General features: G+C 45.7%; 1 protein-coding gene across 8 annotated transcripts in view; it reads right to left on the bottom strand.

The window, feature by feature from the left end:
• The window catches only part of PTPRU (protein tyrosine phosphatase receptor type U), an 81,374-nt gene that overhangs the window by 39,705 nt on the left and 22,074 nt on the right, over positions 1 to 19,595 (bottom strand). For all 8 annotated transcript variants that reach the window (XM_057549163.1, XM_057549168.1, XM_057549188.1 and 5 more), the window contains 6 exons: positions 9,135 to 9,443; positions 4,716 to 4,825; positions 4,167 to 4,368; positions 3,711 to 3,813; positions 921 to 1,194; positions 98 to 134 (listed from right to left, as the gene is read on the bottom strand). In XM_057549163.1, the coding sequence (XP_057405146.1) occupies positions 98 to 134; positions 921 to 1,194; positions 3,711 to 3,813; positions 4,167 to 4,368; positions 4,716 to 4,825; positions 9,135 to 9,443 (1,035 nt within the window). The remainder of the gene's footprint in view (positions 1 to 97; positions 135 to 920; positions 1,195 to 3,710; positions 3,814 to 4,166; positions 4,369 to 4,715; positions 4,826 to 9,134; positions 9,444 to 19,595) is intronic.

The following is a 19,595-nucleotide window of genomic DNA, read 5'->3' as shown; positions in this document are numbered from 1 at the left end:
CTCTGCTCCCACAGGCCTGGGGACCCAGGGTCCACCTCCCCAGAGCCCAGCAAGTAAGAAACCCGCTACCGAAGGACTGAACCCAGGGGGGACTTACCTTTCCTGGCAATGCGGATGCAATTCAGCCGGGTCTCCTGGAGGCACAGATGGGGGTCTCAGCTCAGCTGAAGCCAAGACCTGACCCTCCCCAGAGGGAATCTTAGACAGCGTGTCTTGGGCCTGGTCAGGGCTTTTCTGGTGTGGACTGTTACTAAAGACACCCCACCTGGCAAGAGGGCCTGGGGGGAACCAGGGAGGGAGGGGCCAAGAGGGAAGGAGCCTGCAATAGGGTAATGCCTTAGGAAAGGGGGGATGAGATAGGTGGAAACAGAGAAAGAAACAGCACGAGAAGAGGGCTGGTTGGGGGAGGCACTCAGAAATGAAGGTAGGGCCTAGATCCAGGGGTCTGCTTAGGAGGGGGGCAGCCTGGGAAGGAGCGATCCGAGGAGGGAGGAGCCTGGAGAAGGGCGGGGCTTCAGGGAGGAGGCGGGTCCCAGGCCTCCTCAAGGTCTGGTGAAAGTGGGAACCTGAGATGGGCCCCCTCTGGAGAGAGAGGAGCCTGAGATAGAAGACCAGGGCCTCAGGAGGCAGCAGGGACCAGGCTGGGAGCTTGGATAGAAAAGAGTCTGGGGAAAAATGGTTCAGGAAGGGGGTACTGCTGGAGAGAAGGTGGCCGGGGTTAGGAGGGCGGGGCTCAGGCGAGTGGGTGGGGCTGGGAGTGGGAGGAGCTATCAGAGGGCAAGGCTCATCAGCGGGGGCGGGATCAGGACGGGGGTAGGGCCTGGTGGGGGTGGGTCTCTGGCCTCTGCAGCAGCCTGCTCCAAGGTGTCGCCAATCCTGCCCCGCAACCGCCCCCGCCACCACCCCGGCCGGCCCCTCACCCCCTTCAGGTGGCTTGTTGCCTGGAAGTAGATGAGGTAGGCCTTCCTGGGCTCAAGCGGTGGGTTCCAGAAGCCACGATAGGTATTGTTGTCACCCACGGTGAAGGGCATGGCCTCAGGCAGACTGCTGGCCGCCAGTTCGGCCCCGAAGTAGTGCACCAGGCCTCGGGCCAGCGCCGCATCGAAGGTCAGCGGCACTGGGAAGCAGTCCTGGCCGCCTGGCTCCCGCCGGAGTCTCCGCGGCCGCTCCTCCTCCACAATAACCTGGTACACACTGGACATGGGGAGGGGAAAGCGCAGTGGTCACGGTTGCCAGAGAACAGGAATAGCCATCTGGTGGCTAAGGGCGTGGGCTTTGGGGTCAGGCCCAGGAGAGGGCTCATCTCAGCTCTGCCTCTTACTAGCTGGGCAAGTCACTTAAGCTCCCTGGGCCTCAGTTTCCTCCTCTGTAAAATGGGAGTGATTACAGGACTGTTACATAAGGTAGAGGTGAGGAAGGAGGCAAGTTTAGCAAGCAGCCAGTGCCTGTCAGCTGTTATTACTGTAACTAAGGCTGAAAGAATGTGAGCCCTGCTTAAGGGAACCAAGCCCTAAAGCCCCACCCTGACTCCTCAATGAGTCCTCCAGGGCCTGGGAACCCCAAGCCTCAGGCTCCAACCAGGTTCCCGACAGGTCCCTCTAGGCCACAAAGAATTCGAGTAAGACATGATGCATTCACTCATCCAGAAAGTGTTTACTAAACTCAGACATGGGCCCTGTGCTGGGCACTTGGGGGAGTAAGGCTTCCTGGAACTGCTCTCCAGTGGGGGAGCCGGTCACTTAGCAGGCAAACGAGGTCACACTAACCCTACATCTCGAGTACCCTCCCAACCCGAGGCAGCCTCGAGACTGCAACTCTGAGCCTGCCGTCTCCCAGTCCTGATGGCTGATTTGTGTTCCCCGGTCTGTATTCCCTCTGATTTGTGTCTCCTGATCCCGACTTGTGTGTTTCTATTTATTTTCATCACTTTACTGAATGGCCTTGCTGTGAACTCCTCCAAATCCTCTGTGGAACAAAGCCAAGAGTAAATAAATGAATGCTGACAAATTTAAATATTTCCAGTCCCAGCCTCGGTCACGTCTTGGCATGGGATACCCCATACTGACAGCCTGCACTCTGGCAAAGTAGAAATGCCTTTTCCTTGCTCTCCAGCTGTTTCTTTTGAGCTTCCAAGTTGGGAGGGAATCACCCCAGCACCCTGGGATTTGGGCCAGACAGGTTCATTCCATCACTAACCAGCCCAGGCCCTTCTCAACCCTCCATTTCCCAGGCTGATGTGAGGCCTCTCCTGGCCCGAAGTCCCACCAGGAGATGATAATAATCATGAGCCATGAACAAAGCACATCTTGATCTGGGATGATCCCCATGATGCACCTAAGGGAGGCTCAGAGGGGTGAAGGGACATGCCCAAGGTTGCACAGCCATCAGGCCTCTCCCCCTCACATGGCCCACCCCTCGCCCAGACCCAGCCTTGCCATCATCACCCCTGAGAGACGCTGACCAGGCCTGCTCACAGGATCCCCCAAGGGAAAAGGAAAGGAGAAGGTGATGCTGGTTTCCCAACTCCTCCCAGATTCAGAGGCAAGAGGGCCCTGAGGCTCCCGCAAAACGCCAAATGCCCCTGAGATGCCCAGACTTTTTCCTGGGGTCTGGGAATCAGCCCAGGGCAGGCTTTGCAGTGGCAAATACAGGGGAGCCAAAGAAGGAGAAAAGAGTGGAAGGGGGGAGGAGTGAGGAAATGAGGGGGTGTCAAGGGCACCTGAGAAACCCACTGCCTTCTTGGGGGGCTTAAGAGGACCCTCCCATGCCCAAATGCAGGCTGTCACCCTCTCCCAGTGCATGAAACTTTATGGTAGGAGAGGGTGGACCAGAGGGGCAGGGAGGCTCTGTGACTTCAAGGAAAGGTACAGGCTTTGCAGACAAACCTGGCTTCCAAATCCCAGCGCTATCATTTACCAGCTCTGTGGCCATGAGGGCTCGTTATTCAGGCTCTCTGAGCCTGTTTCCTGATGTGTAAAATAAGGGTACTAATACCCACTCCACAGGCTGCCACGAGGATAACATGACTCATGCAGGTAAAGTCCCTAACACGATGTCTGGCTGACACGAAGTATGTGCACACATTCCACAAACACGCTCACACTCTTTCACATACACACTCACACATCACACACACGTCACGTGTCTTCACATGTGCACACACACACAGACACACACACACACACAGACACACACACACATCTTGTCTCCAGCACCTTCTCCCCAACAGAAACAGCCACTATGGCATCAGCTTTCTCTGCAAAGAAGTGGGGAGGCCAAGCTCTTGGCCACTCCAGAGAGATGGCCCATCTGGCTGGCTGCACTAGCCTTCCAGAAAGCCCATCTCTGTGTCTCCCTGGATGGGATCCTCCAGGGAAAATGCTGGGAAAAATAAGGCCCCCAGAGTTCACTTCTCCAAGGTGTCAGAAGGAGGCCCTCTGGAGAGGCCTGAGCAGTCCCCTCTCCAGGCTGGATGTTGTCCAGAGGTCTCATGACAGTCACCACCAGGCACCCTGTGGCCCCAGAGGGGAGTGACTGCAGGCGTCCTGCCTGCCCAGGATCACAGAATGTCCTCCTCCTGACACTCTGAACCCTTAGTGCGAGACTGAGGAAGGACAAGGGTGAGCTGGCCTGGGTGGGGACTCTGGGTCAGAGCAAGGGCGTCTTCCCTATGGTCCTGACCTCCCGCCCCTCCGTGCAGGCGTCCCCACCTGATGGGCGCCCCGCGGCCCTGCGCCGGCCTCAGCAGCACGGTGATGGTGTTCTCAGACTCGCCCAGCGGCGACGGCATGTCGGCATAATCAAAGCTGGGAGCTGGGGAAGGGGACAGGACATAAGCACAGAGCCTGGCCACTGGACCAGGAAGGTCAGGCCTCCAGCCTCCTTGACCCCTGTCCTCAGATCTCTTCCCCTTCAGCCTTCACCTCCTTGTTCCCTCTGACCTGCGCTTCCCTGACCCCTGACCTCAGCCCTTGGAATCCACCGATCATCGTCTCTAGACTCCTCTGATTTAATCCTCCCTGACCCCTGACTTCAACCTCTAAATGGTACATTTATCTCAGCAGGAGCCCTCCATCACCACCCCCAGAAGCCTCACCCCCTACCCATGGAACCCTGAGACTCTGTGCCTCCTCCAAAGGGGCCAGGGCGGGTCGGGTGGGGCTCACCTGAGATGTTGGTGGTGATCTCGGTGAGCGCTGCCTGGCCAAAGCCTTTGCCCGTGCGGGCCCGCACGGAGAACAGGTAGGTGGTGCCCGGGTGCAGGTTGGAGAAGACATGGTAGGTCTCATTGCGGAGCTTGGAGATGGTACGCCGTGGGCCCGGCACATTCACCGCCGGGTCTGACGACTCGATGCTCTGGTAGCTGATCTGGGGGCAGGATGGGCAGGTAGGCGGGAACAGGGATGGGGAAGGGCATCACTGGTCCCGTAGCCTCCCACCCATCATGGTTCAGGTGAGCTAGGGATAAGGTTGGGCAAAGGGGAGAAGCTTGGTGGGGGGACCGTGGATGCCCCTTAGTCCAGGCCTCTGGGCACCTTCGCCTGTCTCTTCTGCCTTCAGGGCCCCTGTCCCCATAACACATGGGGCACAGACCCCAGCCATAGTGGAAGGAATCCCGATGCTCACCTCTGTTCCTCCGCCCCATACACTTCCCTCTCCAACCTGTGGGCCCACCTTCCACCAGGGGCCCCAGTTGTAATAGGGTCCAAACCCACCTCATACTGAGTGATGAGGCCATTGGGTTCCTGGGGCTCCTCCCACTTGAGGAAGATCATGTCCTCCAGCGGAGTGAAGGTCAGGGACTCAGCCGCAATCCCGCCAGGCACTGCAAGGGAAAGGCGACATGGGGCAGGGAAAAGCAAGCTTTGGAACCAGATACCTGAGTTCAGATTCCAGCTTTGCTATTTCCTAGCTGGAATGCTTGGACCACTCAGCCTCTCTGAGCCTCAGCTTCCTCATCTGTGAAATGGGGATGATAATAACACCTCCCTCACCAGAATTAAATGATGTGATGTACATAAAGCCCCAAGGCAAATAAATATCAGCACTCTCATATGGTTCAGCCTACGCCTGAGTACTCGAAAAGGGCAGCTGGCACTTTCATCACTGTGCAGGATGCATTTGGCAGAGAAGAATGAATGCTCCTATTTTGTTCCAGTTGAGTGGTTTTCAGAAAATATAGACATTTGCCAGAAAAATGAAAACAACCGCATTAGAGTGGCAGGATTATGGGTGGAGTTGTTTTCTTGTCTAAAAATTACTAATTACACAAACAATATGTTCAATGCAGAAAATCAAAATAGGCATAAAGAAAATTAATGGCACCTACAATTCCATCACCCAGAGATAAATACTGTCAACATTTCAGCAGAAGCCCTTTCAGGTACGGTTTTGTTTTTGTTTTGTTTTGTTTTAAGGTATCATCTTAACAGCAGGCTCAAGGAATTTCTTCAAGGAAGAGAACGACCTTTGTTTGGGAAAACACCTTGATAAACCCTTGTGGGGAAGCTGAACTCCTAAGATAGGGGAAAGCAGAAACCCAGATAACAATCAGGGGCAGCTCAAGTGCCTTGTGTTAAAATGAACAGTTAACAAGGCGACACCACTATCCACCCACCAAAATGATAAAAGGAAAAAGACAATTCCAAGTGTTGGTGTGGATGCAGAGCAACCGAAATTTTCACACACTGCTAGTGGGAGCATAAATTGATACAACCACTTGGGAAAACTGGATATATCTACTTATTATGAACACATATCCTATAACCTAGCCGTTCTACTCCTAGGCATAAACCCATCAGAAATGTGTATATCTACCAAAAAAAAAAAAAAAAGAATCTACAAGAATTTTATTTGCAGCACAATTTAAAATAGTTGAAAACGACCCAAATGCCCAACAATAGTAAATAAGAAAAATAAATGTGGCATAATCACATAATGGACTATTCAGCATTGAGAATGAATTCTCTAGAACTGTACACACAACATGGCTGAATCTCTCAAGCATAAAGCTGAGAGAAAGAAGCCAGTCATAAAAAGAGTACACACTGTATGATCCCACTGATGTAATGTTCAAAACCAAGCAGAAATTAATCTGTGGCATTACAGGTCAGGATAATGCTTACCTTTGGAGGGTTGTGAGGGGGAGGGTGCATAAAGGGGGGCTTCTGGGCTGCTGGTAATGCTTCTTCTTGGTCTGGGTGTGGGTTATCCTGATGTGTGCCATCTTTGAGAATGCTTTGAGCTGACCACTTACGATAAGCACACTTCCCCTAAGTATGATACTAATACTTCAGTGGAAAGTAAAAAATATTAAATAATGAGCAGTTATCAGAGGGAGGGGGGAGAAGAGGGACAGAGAAAGAAGAAAGAAAACCAAGTAACCCAAGTGAGGCCTGGCCAGGGGTGGGGGAGGGGGTGTGAAGCAGCCGCAACAACGTACCTAGCAGGGGGAGAGGGGAAAGGTCAACAGATTTTAAGAATGGAGCAGTCTGGGGGCTTCCCAGGTGGCGCAGTGGTTGAGAATCCGCCTGCCAATGCAGGGGACATGGGTTCGAGCCCTGGTCCGGGAAGATCCCACATGCCGCGGAGCAACTAGGCCCGTGAGCCACAATTACTGAGCCTGCGCATCTGGAGCCTGTGCTCCGCAGCAAGAGAGGCCACGATAGTGAGAGGCCCGCGCACCGCGATGAAGAGTGGCCCCCGCTCGCCGCAACTAGAGAAAGCCCTCGCACAGAAACGAAGACCCAACACAGCCATAAATAAATAAATAAATAAAATTTAAAAAAAAAAAAAAAAAAAAAAGAATGGAGCAGTCTGATATTCAGTTTGAGGTTACCTGAGAAGGGTATCAGTATATGCTACCCAAAATATGCCACTTGGTGTAAGGATCATTTTGAGCTGAATTGAGAAGGCAACGTAGGAGCATACATGAGAAAAAATTCTCTGCCCTCCCCCTATTTGCCTAAAAGTAGGACATAAATTTGTAAAGGTGCCCCCTTCCCCTCTCTACCAGGAAGGACAGAAGTTAATCACTGAGAAAACTAGACCCTTATCAGCCTGGAGGAATCTACCTAACAAACTTCACAGACTACCATTAGTTTCCCCAAATATTTGACTTCCCCTAATTTGCTGCCCCTAGAAGCTCAAAGTCCTTTTCCTTTGTCTTGTCACTTCTCTAAAAATTCATTGTTCTTTTGTTAGGACACTATATAAGTCCAAGTTCTCACCACCCCTTCGAGTTACTCATCACTGAGTACTCCCCTGTTATGGGTGATGCATGTGTTCATAAACTACTGTTTCCTAGAAAGGAAAATAATCCGAAAAAATATGTATATGTATATATATATCTTATATCTGAATCACTTTGCTGTACACCTGAAACTAACACAATATTGTAAATCAATTATACCTCAATTTGAAACTTTTTAATAAAATAAATAAATAAAAATCAACTCCTGTTTGTTTTTCTCTTGTTAATCTCTTTTTTCTCCGTCTAATTTACAAGGCCCCAACCAATGAACCTAAGATGAGTAGAAGAAAAAAGTTAAGTTTTTCCTTTCCTACATTTGCAATGATTCAGGGTAAACCCCTCTAGTCCTCACTCCCATCCCCAGCAAATCCTCAGCGCATCAGTGCAGGGCATAGAGCACACACGTTGCCTCCGGTGAGTGGGGTTTTCTGGAAATCAAGGAAGGAGTTGAATTTTATATCTGGGATGCTGCTGTGCAGAACAGAAAACTGCATATGTGAGGAAGCAAAACACAAAACAAAACAAAAAACTATTAACCAAGGAGCTTGGGGTTACCTGGGATTTTACAGCAATCTGGAGAACGCTTTTGCTGGCATTAGAGTGTAGCTGTTAAGAAAAACAACTCTCAAACAGATGGCCAGGTTTGAAACCCAGCTCTGCTACCCATCTACTAGCTATGTGCCCTCATCTGTAAAATGGGAATGGTAATAGTAAATAACCAAATAGGGTTGTCGTGAGGATCATATGCATTAATATATGAAAAGCATTCAGAATAGTGCTTGACACATAGTAAGTGCTTAATAAATATTAGCTTGACGTAAGTAGAACAGTGCACCCAACAAGAACAGAACACCTATTTTTTTCAAGTAGATATGGAATATTTATCAAAATTTAACCATATGTCAGGCCATAAAGCAAGGATCAAATTTCAAAAGACCAAAACTAGAGTGTATACTCTGACCATAGTGGAAGTAAGCTAAAAATCAATAACAAAAAGATAATTAGAAAATTCCCAATTGCTTAGAAATCAAGCAATGTAATTCTAAGTAACTCTTGGGTCAAAGAAGAAATCATAACAGAAATTAGAAAATATTTTAAACTGAATGATACTGAAGATAGGATATATCAGAACCTGTGGGATACAGCTAAAGCAGGGCTTAGAGGGAAATTTATAGCTTTAAATGTATATATTAGAAATAAAGAAATGCTCAAAATCAATGATCTAATAAGTTTCTATCTCAAAAAGCTAAAAGAAAAGCCGATCAAATCCAAAGAAAGTATTTTAAAAAAAAAAAGAAATAAAGAATAGAAAATATTCAATAAAGAAAATAAACTAGGACAAAAGTTGGCTCTTTGGAAAGATTAATAAAATTTATACACCCTTACCATGAGAAACATGAGAATAAGAGAAAAGACACAAATTACCAATATCAGGAATGAAAAAGGGAATAGCACTATAGATCCTACCGATGTTCAATAAATATAATAAGATAGTATTATAACTGACTTTATGGCAAGAAATCTGACAATTTAGGTGAAATGATCAAACTCCTTAAAAACACAGTATACCAAAACTGATACAAGAGTAGAAAACCTGAATATTCCAATATCTGTTTTGAAAATTAAAACTACTATTAAAAAACCCTGCCACAAAGAAAACTCCAGGCCCAAATGACTTCACTGCTAAATGTTCCCAGACAATTAAGGAAAAAATATACCAACTTAACCCAAAGTCTTCAGGGGAATAGATATCAGTATCATTACTTTACTGTTATACAGTCGGTTTAATCCTAAGCAAATAATTTCCTATAGCAATTTCAGTCTCAGACATGCAGCGTCTGTGGGAGGCACTGAGGACACTGGGAATAAGGGGGCCTCTTACCATCCTCGTCCGTCTGGAACGTGACCTCCTTGCCCTCCTTGCGCCCCTCGGGGTTAGTGAGGACGAGCCGCACGTGGACATTCCGGTAGGGCAGTAGGTTCTTGATGGTGTAGCGGCTGACACCCGGCTCTATCTTCACACACTCCCGGATGGTCTGGTTGTGGCTGCTGCCCAGGGTGTAGTGATAGCACAGGGACACAGTGTAGGTGTGGCAACGTGTCACGTTGTAGCCCAGTGGTTCCCACTGCAGGGTCAGCTGGCGGGCCTGGATCTCAGCAAAAGCCAGGCCTTTGGGGGCCCTCATGGGCTCTGGGAAACCCAGGAGGCAGAGAGAAAAGGCAGAAGAAATGGGAAAAGAAGAGTAGATGGGAGAGAAAACATCATTCAGCTGACTGATATCAACCTTCCTTTGCCCCCAAGAGTCCAAGAGACCCCCCTAGAAGAGCAAACAGTGAGTAAAAGTGTGTTTGGAGTCAGGCGGGGCCACATCTGAATCCTGGCTCTGCCACTTGCAGCTGGCAACCACTGGCTAAGCTGCTTCACCTCTCTGAGCTTTAGTTTTCTCAACTGCAAAATGGGATAATAGGCCCTACCTCATAGGATGGCTGTGAGGTTTAAGGTAATACATGCAAAGCATGTGCAATAATGGCTAATACACAACAGGCCCTCGAAAATTTTAGCTATAATTTTTTTAATAATACAGTTCACCTCCTATTTCAAGATCATGCTGGAGGACGTCAAGACAGTCTGAATCAACCAACTGCTGTATTTTCCTTAATTTATTAATTCCAAACTTGTTCTAAAACAGCTTATAGTAATATATACGATACAATAGTATAGAGAAGTCAGGATGATGGGGGAAATGAGAGGCAAATAGTTAAATAATGCCAGAGAATGTTAGGAAAATAGAAATGCATGTCATTAGGTTCTATGTGGAGCTAAAGATAAGATTCAAATTAGGTGGTGAGTTTCCTGGCTGCCAAAGCAAAAAGGGAAATACAATCTGTTAGATGATGATAGTGATGATGATGATGATAATGACTGTTAACATTTATTAGAGGCTTTGTATGTGCTAGGCATTGTTCAGAGGCTTTAAAATGCTTTATCTCATTTAATCCTCTCTGTAATCCAATAGACAGGTGCGATTATTAGCCCTGTTACACACATGTAGAAATGGAGGCACACAGGAGAGATAAGTAACTTGCCCACAGTCGCACAGACAGTAAGTGGTAAAGCTGGGATCCAAACCTGGACAGGCTGGCTTCAGAATCCACACTCTTAACCACCACTACCCCGCCTCCCCATGAGGAATTCACTGTCCAAAAAATAAAAATAAATCACACCAACGCCTCTGGAGAGGCAGCTACCCCAACACAAGGGAGGTGTATATTACTGTGCTTTACAGCCTCTTGATGATTCCATAAAACTGGAAAGTTATCCTCATTTTATAAGTAAAGAAATCAAGGCTTCTGAAGCAAAGCCAGGATGGAGCCCGGGAGGTCTCAGACCCCAGTCCTGCATCTGCATTGACCAGCTGTGTGATCCTAAGCAAATCTCTGGGCCTCAGTTTCCTCATCTATAAAATGATGGAAGAAGCCAAGGTTACTAATGATCCTCTTCTCTCTTGCCCCCTGACTGTGCAGGTTCTGTGACACCTGCAAAGTTTCCCCAGTTAGAGGACCTCAGGACACACCTTAATGAACAGGAAAGAAAGCACTACTGCTTGGCCTCTTAAGATCATTAAGTATGACCCTATTATCATTTTTATACGATTAATTTGCTCAGGATGCTGTTTACAAAGATGATGCAAAGAGAAACATCAGGCTGCTCTTTACTTGGGAATGCCTGGGTAGGTGGCACAGCTTTAGACACTGGTCCCAAGGACAGCACAATGCAAGTTTGTTTCCGCCCAGGAGCTTTCCTTCCTTCTCTGGACCACAGGCAAGTGGCAGTCTCCAGTCATACATCAGACCACCAAAGAGAGATTCCAGCACATGCTAAGAGCAAGGCCCACCTCTTGACTTCTTACAGAGAGCCTGGCTCTCTTCTCCCCACAAACGAGGCAGACTCGATCCCCACCTGACAAAAACGTTAAAGGGCTGGCTCCCTGCTCACTGCAACCTGAGGGTTGCTGGCTGCAAGCCCACTTACCACACTTGTGTTTTCTCTCCCGTTCCTGGCCCACAGAGATTTTCCTAATGGTTTTCTATATAGTTTTGTTTTAACCCATCGTTCTTATGTGTTTGGAGAGGAGTGGGAGGATTTTGTGTGTGCTCACTCTGCCATCTTGTTCAGAGATCCTTGCTTTATTCCCTGACTGTCTGGCCCTGGTCCTGGCTGCCCGATGTGTCCTGTTCCAAGGTGTGTATGTCTATGTCTATGTATATGTCTATGTCTATGTCTATGTCTATGTCTACTAAAGCCAAGTACCATGGCTTTATTTGCACTAGTGAGAGTGGATCTCGTTTCCCTGCAGCTCTGCTCACACCATCCCACCCCCGGGAACACCTGCTCTACATTCTTTGCCATCCTTCCAGGTTTGGCCAAAGTGCACTGCTTCCTTCACCATCCGGCAGCATTTAGAGAAGGACATGAAACGTTAAATATAAACCAGTAACACAGGCTGGGTCGGAACTATGACCAACAAGACTGTAAGTGTCCCATCCAAAAGGGGCAGCTGCCACTCAGTTCCAGGTGATATCGCCATGCAGGACTACAGGCTCAGGGTTGCCAGATCCTCCCATTTCTTAAGAGAAGCCAGAAATTCTGATTTGTGTGTGTGAAATCTCCAGATTTTTAAATACTGGCAACCTACTCAGGTTTCTTAAAACCACTTTGCAGGGCACAAAATGGTAACCTCTAACTTGGAGGATGAAACTTTCACCCTCGTGCTTGGGTATCTCATTCTCCAACAGCTGTGGTAGCCCCCATCCACCTCGCTAGAAGAAGGGGTCTTTGAAAAGAAAGCTCACTTTTCTTTCTCTCCCGACCCTGAACAAATCTGGGCAGATCCAGCGGCTCAAATAGTTTGTTGACTAAAGGCTGATATGTTGATTGAGGGGTGTGAATTCATGAGTCTCTCTGTGTTTCCAAAAACCATCTGGCACCCAGACACACTCTCTTCAGCTGCCAGCACACACTGGCAAAACAGAACTTGGGGACCTCAAAGCCCCATCTCTCTAAATTCCACATGGCTGTAGGCTACTCAGAGATCAAAGGTCAAAATGCACATTAAAACAAGAAGGTTAACAGTTAACATCTGTTAAATTAGGCCAAAATGTGTTGATTTTAATGATGTTAAGGAGGATTCAATAACCCTGAAACATTAACTGTTTCTTGAGGAAGGGGCTTTGGATGGGGTCGGGTGCTCCAGAGTTCAAATCCTATCATCTCCACCTCTCATTAGTTGTGACTTCAGGCAAGTGATTTAACCCCCTTTTGAACATCAAGTTCCTTGACTAAAAAATGGAGATATAAGAACACCTACTTTGAAGAGCAAGTGTGAGAGTTACATGAGGTGGTCTAACTTATAGTAGTTAATTAATTAATATGTACACTCTACACCCTTATATACAGCAGCACCCTTTATAGTAACAGTATAAATTAGTGCAACCATTTTTAAAGCAATATATGTCAAAGTCCTTTCTTAAACCACCCCGACTACTCGTCTGAAAGAAATAACTCAAGGAGGAAATAAAGTACGATAAGCACTAAATTTTTCAATACAGTATTATTCACAATAATAGGAATCTAGAGACAAATAGCCCAGCCATATGGAGACACTCAGTGGACTCCTACAGCCAATAAACATAATTATAAACAACATAACACATGTTAACAACACCAAGAAAAGGAAGCAGAATACAGAATGCTTTCTACATCCCAATGACAAGGGTGTGAAATGTGTACTGTAGGCATGTGGGCAGAGATTTGAAGAAGGCAGGAAAACTAAAACAGCTGTTGGGCTAGGATGGTGAGATTTAGAGTGATTTCTTTTAAATGCCTTCTACTGACGTTATATTATTGTTTTTACATTAAATAATATTGTGGGAGCGGAGTTTCATGGGGACCAGGGAGATGACAACACAGCTGGCCAATAGCAAAACAACTATGGGCCAAGGTGCCTAAGCAAGGAGGGGTGGTGATGCCAGCGAAGAGAAGGCAGGGTGAGTTGTCCGGCTCCTGCCTGCCTGGTCCCTGCCCCAGGTCCCGTCCCGGCCAGCCTATGTAAAGTGTTTAGCAGTGCTGGCACAAAGTGGGCACTCAGCCCACAATGGCAGCTGCTGCTGCCGTTCCTGATGGTGTGGTCGTGACGGTGGTGGTGGTTTCAAACACTAGACTGGAAGGCAGGACATTCAAACTTTGGTTCTGACTCTGCTACAGACTCACTGCGTAGATTTGGGCAAGTGACTAAATCTCTAAATCTCAGTTTTCTCATCTGTGAAATGGGAACGAACAACAGCTGTCACCATAAAACATGGGTTCTTAACCCACTGTACGATCACAGGCAAGTGCCTTCCTCTCTCTGGGTTTCATCTGTACACTAAGGAGAGTAGAAGAGAGATTCTCTGTGGATCCCCAGCTCTGATTTCTTTTATTCCAAGTACTTGACCAGAACTGGCTTTGAAGAGTTAAAAACTCCATAGCAACAATAGTTGTCATTTACTGAGTGCTTACTGTGTGTTAGGCACTATACTTCACAGGCGTTTAATGCATTTGCATGCCATCACCTGCATTTAACCCAAAACACTGTAAGGTCCCACGGTTCAGGCTTCACTGCTTTTCTCTTTTCCGCCTACACTTATTCCCTAAAATCTAAGGACTAAATCAGGGGTTCTCAACCTCAGCATTATTGACGTTTCGGACTAGATAATTCTTTGTTGAAGAGGCTGTTTATACACTGTAGGATGTTCATCAGCTTCTCTGGCTTCCTCTACCCCTTAGATGCCATTAGCACCCCACCCCCAGTTGTTACAACCAATATGCCTCCAGACCCTGCAGATGTCTCCTGGGAGACAAAATCACCCCCCAGTTGAGAACCACCAGCATAAGAGATCTCATCCAGTCTCATGGATGTAAATACCATCTACACCATGTCTATACTGATGACTTTCAAATTTATATCTGCAGCCCGAACCTCTTCCCTGAACTCCATACTCGTAAATCCATCCACCTGATAGATATCTCCACTTGAATAGGCATCTCAAAGTGAACATTTCCAACACAGAACTCCTTATCTACGGCACCGCATCTACTACACCTGCTCCTCCCGCAGTCTGCTCCCTCTCAGTAAATGATAACTCCATCCTTCCAGCTGCTCAAGCAGAACACCTTGGAGCCAGCCTTGACTTCTATTTCCTTCTCTCACTGTACATCCAATCCATGAACAAATGCAGTTAGCTCTACCTTCAAAACAAACCCAGAAAATAAACCACTTTTCACCACCACCACCACTACTTCCTCCCAGCTCCCAGCCTCCACCATGTCCCAGCTGAATTGTTGCATAGCCTCCTCACTGGTCTCTCCTCTGGTCCCCTTGCCCTCCTGGAATCTATTCTCCACAAAAGGACCAAAGTGATCCTTTTAAACATAGTAAGTGATGTCATTCCTGCTCTCCAAACCCGCAATGGCTCCCCAGCCCACCCAGCATAAAATGGCTCTGAGTCCCACATCCCCAGCATGACTTTGACCTTCTCTCCTGCCAGTTCCCCTCTCAGTCACTAGACCACAGTTCTACTGGTCTGCTTGCTGCTCCTCACACATGCCAAGCACGCTATATAGACTTCCTTGCTATTACGTCTGCCTGGAATGCCCCTTCCCCCAGCAATTCCTCCAGCTTCCTGCGTGGCACTGTCCTTCACCTCCTTCGGGCCTCTGCTCAAATGTCACCTTCTCGGCAAAACGGTCCCTGAGCCTTTTTGAAATGACAATTCTCCTGCCCCCACACTCCATCCCCCTTCCTGCTTTAACCTTCACAGCCCTGGTCATCTGACCATCCATATATTTCACTTGTTTACTGTCTCCTCCGCCAGAATGTGAGTTCCATGCAGAGCTCCGGCAGGAGGAACTCACTCACTAGTGGCTTTTGTCTGTCTTGATCGCAGTCTTATATCCTTAGCAACTAAACAGTACGTGACACATAATAGGCACTCAATAAACATGTGTTGAATGAATCTTCACACTTACCCTGTATGGTAAGGATTATTATCATTCCCATGTTACGAAACAAGGGGACTAAAGCTTAGGGAGGTTAAGTAACCTGACTCAGATCCCTCAGCTAGAAAGTAACTTCCACTGGAATACTCTTACCCAACACCCAAGGGTCTCTCTAAATATGACATTAAACTATATTTTACATGGTTCCCGGATCAGCTTTTTTAAATACTTAAGAATACTGATTGGCAAAAAATAAATAAACCTCAACCTAAACATGTAGCTTATCCAAAAATTAACTCAAAATGGATCACGGACTTGCATGTAAAACTATAACACTTTTTTTTTTTTTAAAGGAGAAAATTTGGGGGATCTAGGGCTAGGTAAGGAGTTCTTAAATTTGACACCAAAAGCACAATTCATAAAAGAAAATTTTGATAAATTGGCCCTCATCAAAATTAAAAATGGTTGCTCCGTGAAAGCTCAGGTGAAGAGGATAAAAAGACAAGCTAAAAGCCAGGAGAAAATATTTACAAACTACATACCCAAAAAAGGACTAGTATCTAGAATGTGTAAAGAACTCTCAAAGCTCAACAATATAAAGTGAATAATCCAATTAGAAAATGGGCAAGGACAGGGACTTCCCTGGTGGCATAGTGGTTAAGAATCTGCCTGCCGTATATACAATGGAATATTACTCAGCCATAAAAAGAAACGAAATTGAGTTATTTGTAGTGAGGTGGATGGACCTCTGTCATACAGAGTGAACTAAGTCAGAAAGAGAAAACAAATACCGTATGCTAACACATATATATGGAATCTAAAAATTAAAAAATGGTACTGATGAACCTAGTTGCGGGGCAGGAATAAAGATGTAGACATAGACAATGGACTTGAGGGCACGGGGTGGGAGGGGGAAGCTGGGGTGAAGTGAGAGTAGCATCGACATATGTACACTACCGAATGTAAAATAGTTAGCTAGTGGGAAGCAGCTGCGTAGCACAGGGAGATGAGCTCGGTGCTTTGCGATGACCTACAGGGGTGGGATAGGGAGGATGGGAGGGAGGCTCAAGAGGGAGGGGATATGGGGACATATGTATACATATGGCTGATTCACTCTGGTGTACAACAGAAACTAACACAGTATTGTGAAGCAATTATACTCCAATAAAGATCTATAAAAAAAAAAAAAAAGGAATCCGCTTGCCAAGGCAGGGGACATGGGTTCAAGCCCTGATCCGGGAAGATCCCACATGCCGCGGAGTAATTAAGCCTGTGTGTCACAACTACTGAGCCTGTGTTCTAGAGCCCACGAGCCACAACTACTGAGCCCGAGTGCCACAACTACTGAAGCCCGCACGCCTAGAGCCCGTGCCCCACAACAAGAAAAGCCACCGCAATGAGAAACCTGTGCACCACAACGAAGAGTAGCCCCCGCTCGCCACAACTAGAGAAAAGCTCGCGTGCAGCAACGAAGACCCAATGCAGCCAAAAATTAATTAATTAATTAATTAATTATTTTTAAACGGGCAAGGACATGAATAATTCACCAAAGAGGATATACAGATGGCAAACAGCACATGAAAAGATGTTTAACATCACAAGGCATTAAAGAAATGCAAATTAAGACCAGGATAGGATATTACTACACACCTCTCAGAACGGCTAAAAATTTTTTTTTAAAATAATAATAATGACAGCACCAAATGCTGGCAAGGATGTAGAAAACTGGATCACTCATATATTGCTGGTGAGGATGTAAAACAATACAGCCTCTCTGACAGTTTCCAATAAAACTAAATATGCAATTACCATATGATCCATCAATTGTACCCTCAGGCATTTACCCCAGAAAAATATGAAAAATTATGTTCATGAAAAACTTGTAAATGAATGTTCATAGCAGCTCTACTTGTAATAACCAAAAACTGGGACCAGTTCAAGTGTCCTTCAACAGATAAATGGTTAAACAAACTCTGGTATATCCACACCATGGAATACTACTCAGCATTAAAAAGGAATGAACTCTTGATTTACACAACAACTTGCATGAATCTCCAGGAAATTACAATGAGCAAAAAAGCAAATCTCAGTGCCAAGACAATTCAATGGGAAAAGAATAGTCTTTTCAATAAATGGTGCTGGAACAAGTGGACATCTGCAAGTGAAAGAATGAGATTGGACTCCTACCTCACACCATATACAAGAATGCACTCAAAATGGATCAAGGACCTAAATGTAAGAGCTAAAACTATAAAACTCTTAGAAAAAAATAAGGGTAAATCTTTGTGACTTTGGATTAGTTAATGTTTTTTTAGATATGACATTGAAAGCACAAACAAAAGAAAAAAATAGATAAATTGTACTTCATTAAAATTAAAAACCTTTGTGCTTCAAAGGACACCATCAAGAAAACTAAAAGACAAACCACAGAATGGAAGAAAACACTTGCAAATATCTCTGATAAGGGTCTAGTATCCAGAACATATAAAAACTTTTACAACTCAATAATAAAAAAACTGAACTTAAAAATGAGTAAAGGATCTGAATAGACATTTCTATAGAGAAGACATATAAATGGCCAATAAGCACATGAAAAAAGTTCAATATCATTAACCATCAGGGAAATGCAACACCACAATGAGACACCCCTTCATACCCACTAGGACGGTTATAATCAGAAGACAGATAATGACAAGTGTTACTGAGAATGTAGAGAAACTGGAACCCCCATACACTGCTGATGAGAATGTAAAGTGGAGTGGTTGCTTTGGAAAACGGTCCAGCAGTTCCCTAAATGGTTAAACATAGTTACCATACCATGTATGTATATATATATATATATATATATATATATATACATACACACACACACACACACACATACACCCAGGAGAAATGAAAACATATGTCCATACCAAAACCTGCACTTTAATATTCATAAGAATACTGTTCATAATAACCAACAAGTATAAACAACACAAATGCCTACCAACCGATGAATGGATAAGTAAATTATGGTATGTCTACAAAACAGACTATTATTCAACAATAAAAAGTACTGGGACTTCCCTGGTGGCAGGACTTCCCTGGAGGCACAGTGGTTAAGAATACGTCTGCCAATGCAGGGGATGCAAGTTCGAGCCCTGGTCCGGGAAGACCCCACATGCCACGAAGCAACTAAGCCTGTGCATCACAACTATTGCGCCTGCGCTCTAGAGCCCGCAAGCCACAACTACTGAAGCCCGCGCGCCTAGAGCCCATGCTCCGCAACAAAAGAAGCCACCACAATGAGAAGCCTGTGCACCACAAGAAGAGTAGCCCCCGCTTGCCGCAACTAGAGAAAGCCCGTGCACAGCAACAAAGACCCAACGCAGCCAAAAATAAAATAAATAAATTTATTTTTAAAAAAATACTAATGCATGCCACAACATGGATAAACCTTGAAAACTTGTGCTAAGTGAAAGAAACCAGTCACTAAATACTACATATTGTATGATTCCATTTATATGAAATGTCCACAAAGAGGCCAATCTATAGAGACAAAAAGTAAATTAGTGGCTGCCTTGAGCTGCAGGAATTAGGGGGAAATGAGGGGAGGGGTGGACTGCAAAAGAATACAAGGTTTCCTTTGGGGGAGATGAAAAATGTTCTAAAATTGATTGTGGTGATGGTTGCACAACTCTGTGAATATACTAAAAACCATTGAACTGTACACTCTGAGTGAATTGTATGAGGTGTGAATTATATCTCATAAAGCTGTTACCAAATAAAAAAGCCGATTCAAAAGGTTATACACTGTATGATTTCATTATCTATATAACATTTCTAAAGTGACAAAATTTTAGAAATGAAGGACAAATTAGTGGTTACCAGGGGTTGGCGGTGGAAGAAGGGACAGAATGATATAAAAGAGCAACGAAGGATCTTTAAGCTGATTGCACTGTTCACTATCTTGACTGTGGTGGTAAATACACAAAGCAACCAACACATTTGATAAACTGTATAGAACTAAATATACACAGATACACACAAATCAGGACAAATGAAACCGGGGAAGTCTGAATAAGATCTGTGGATTTTATCAATGTCAGTATCTTGAGTGTGATTTACACTACAGTTTTGCAAAATTCAGGAAACAGGGTAAAGCGTATAAGGAAATCTCTCTTATATTTTTTCTTACAACCGCATATGAATCTTCTATATCTCAATAAAAATTCAACAACAACAAAAACGCTGAAATCACAGAGTAAGAAAATTGTTCTGTTGTCAATTTCGCTTCTGATTAAACAATAAAGTCTCCCCTGG

Source organism: Balaenoptera acutorostrata, chromosome 1, assembly GCF_949987535.1.
Source record: "Balaenoptera acutorostrata chromosome 1, mBalAcu1.1, whole genome shotgun sequence".
Lineage (NCBI taxonomy): Eukaryota > Metazoa > Chordata > Mammalia > Artiodactyla > Balaenopteridae > Balaenoptera > Balaenoptera acutorostrata.
The sequence above is the reverse complement of the archived record's forward strand: the minus strand, read 5'-3'. Positions and strand labels throughout refer to the sequence as shown.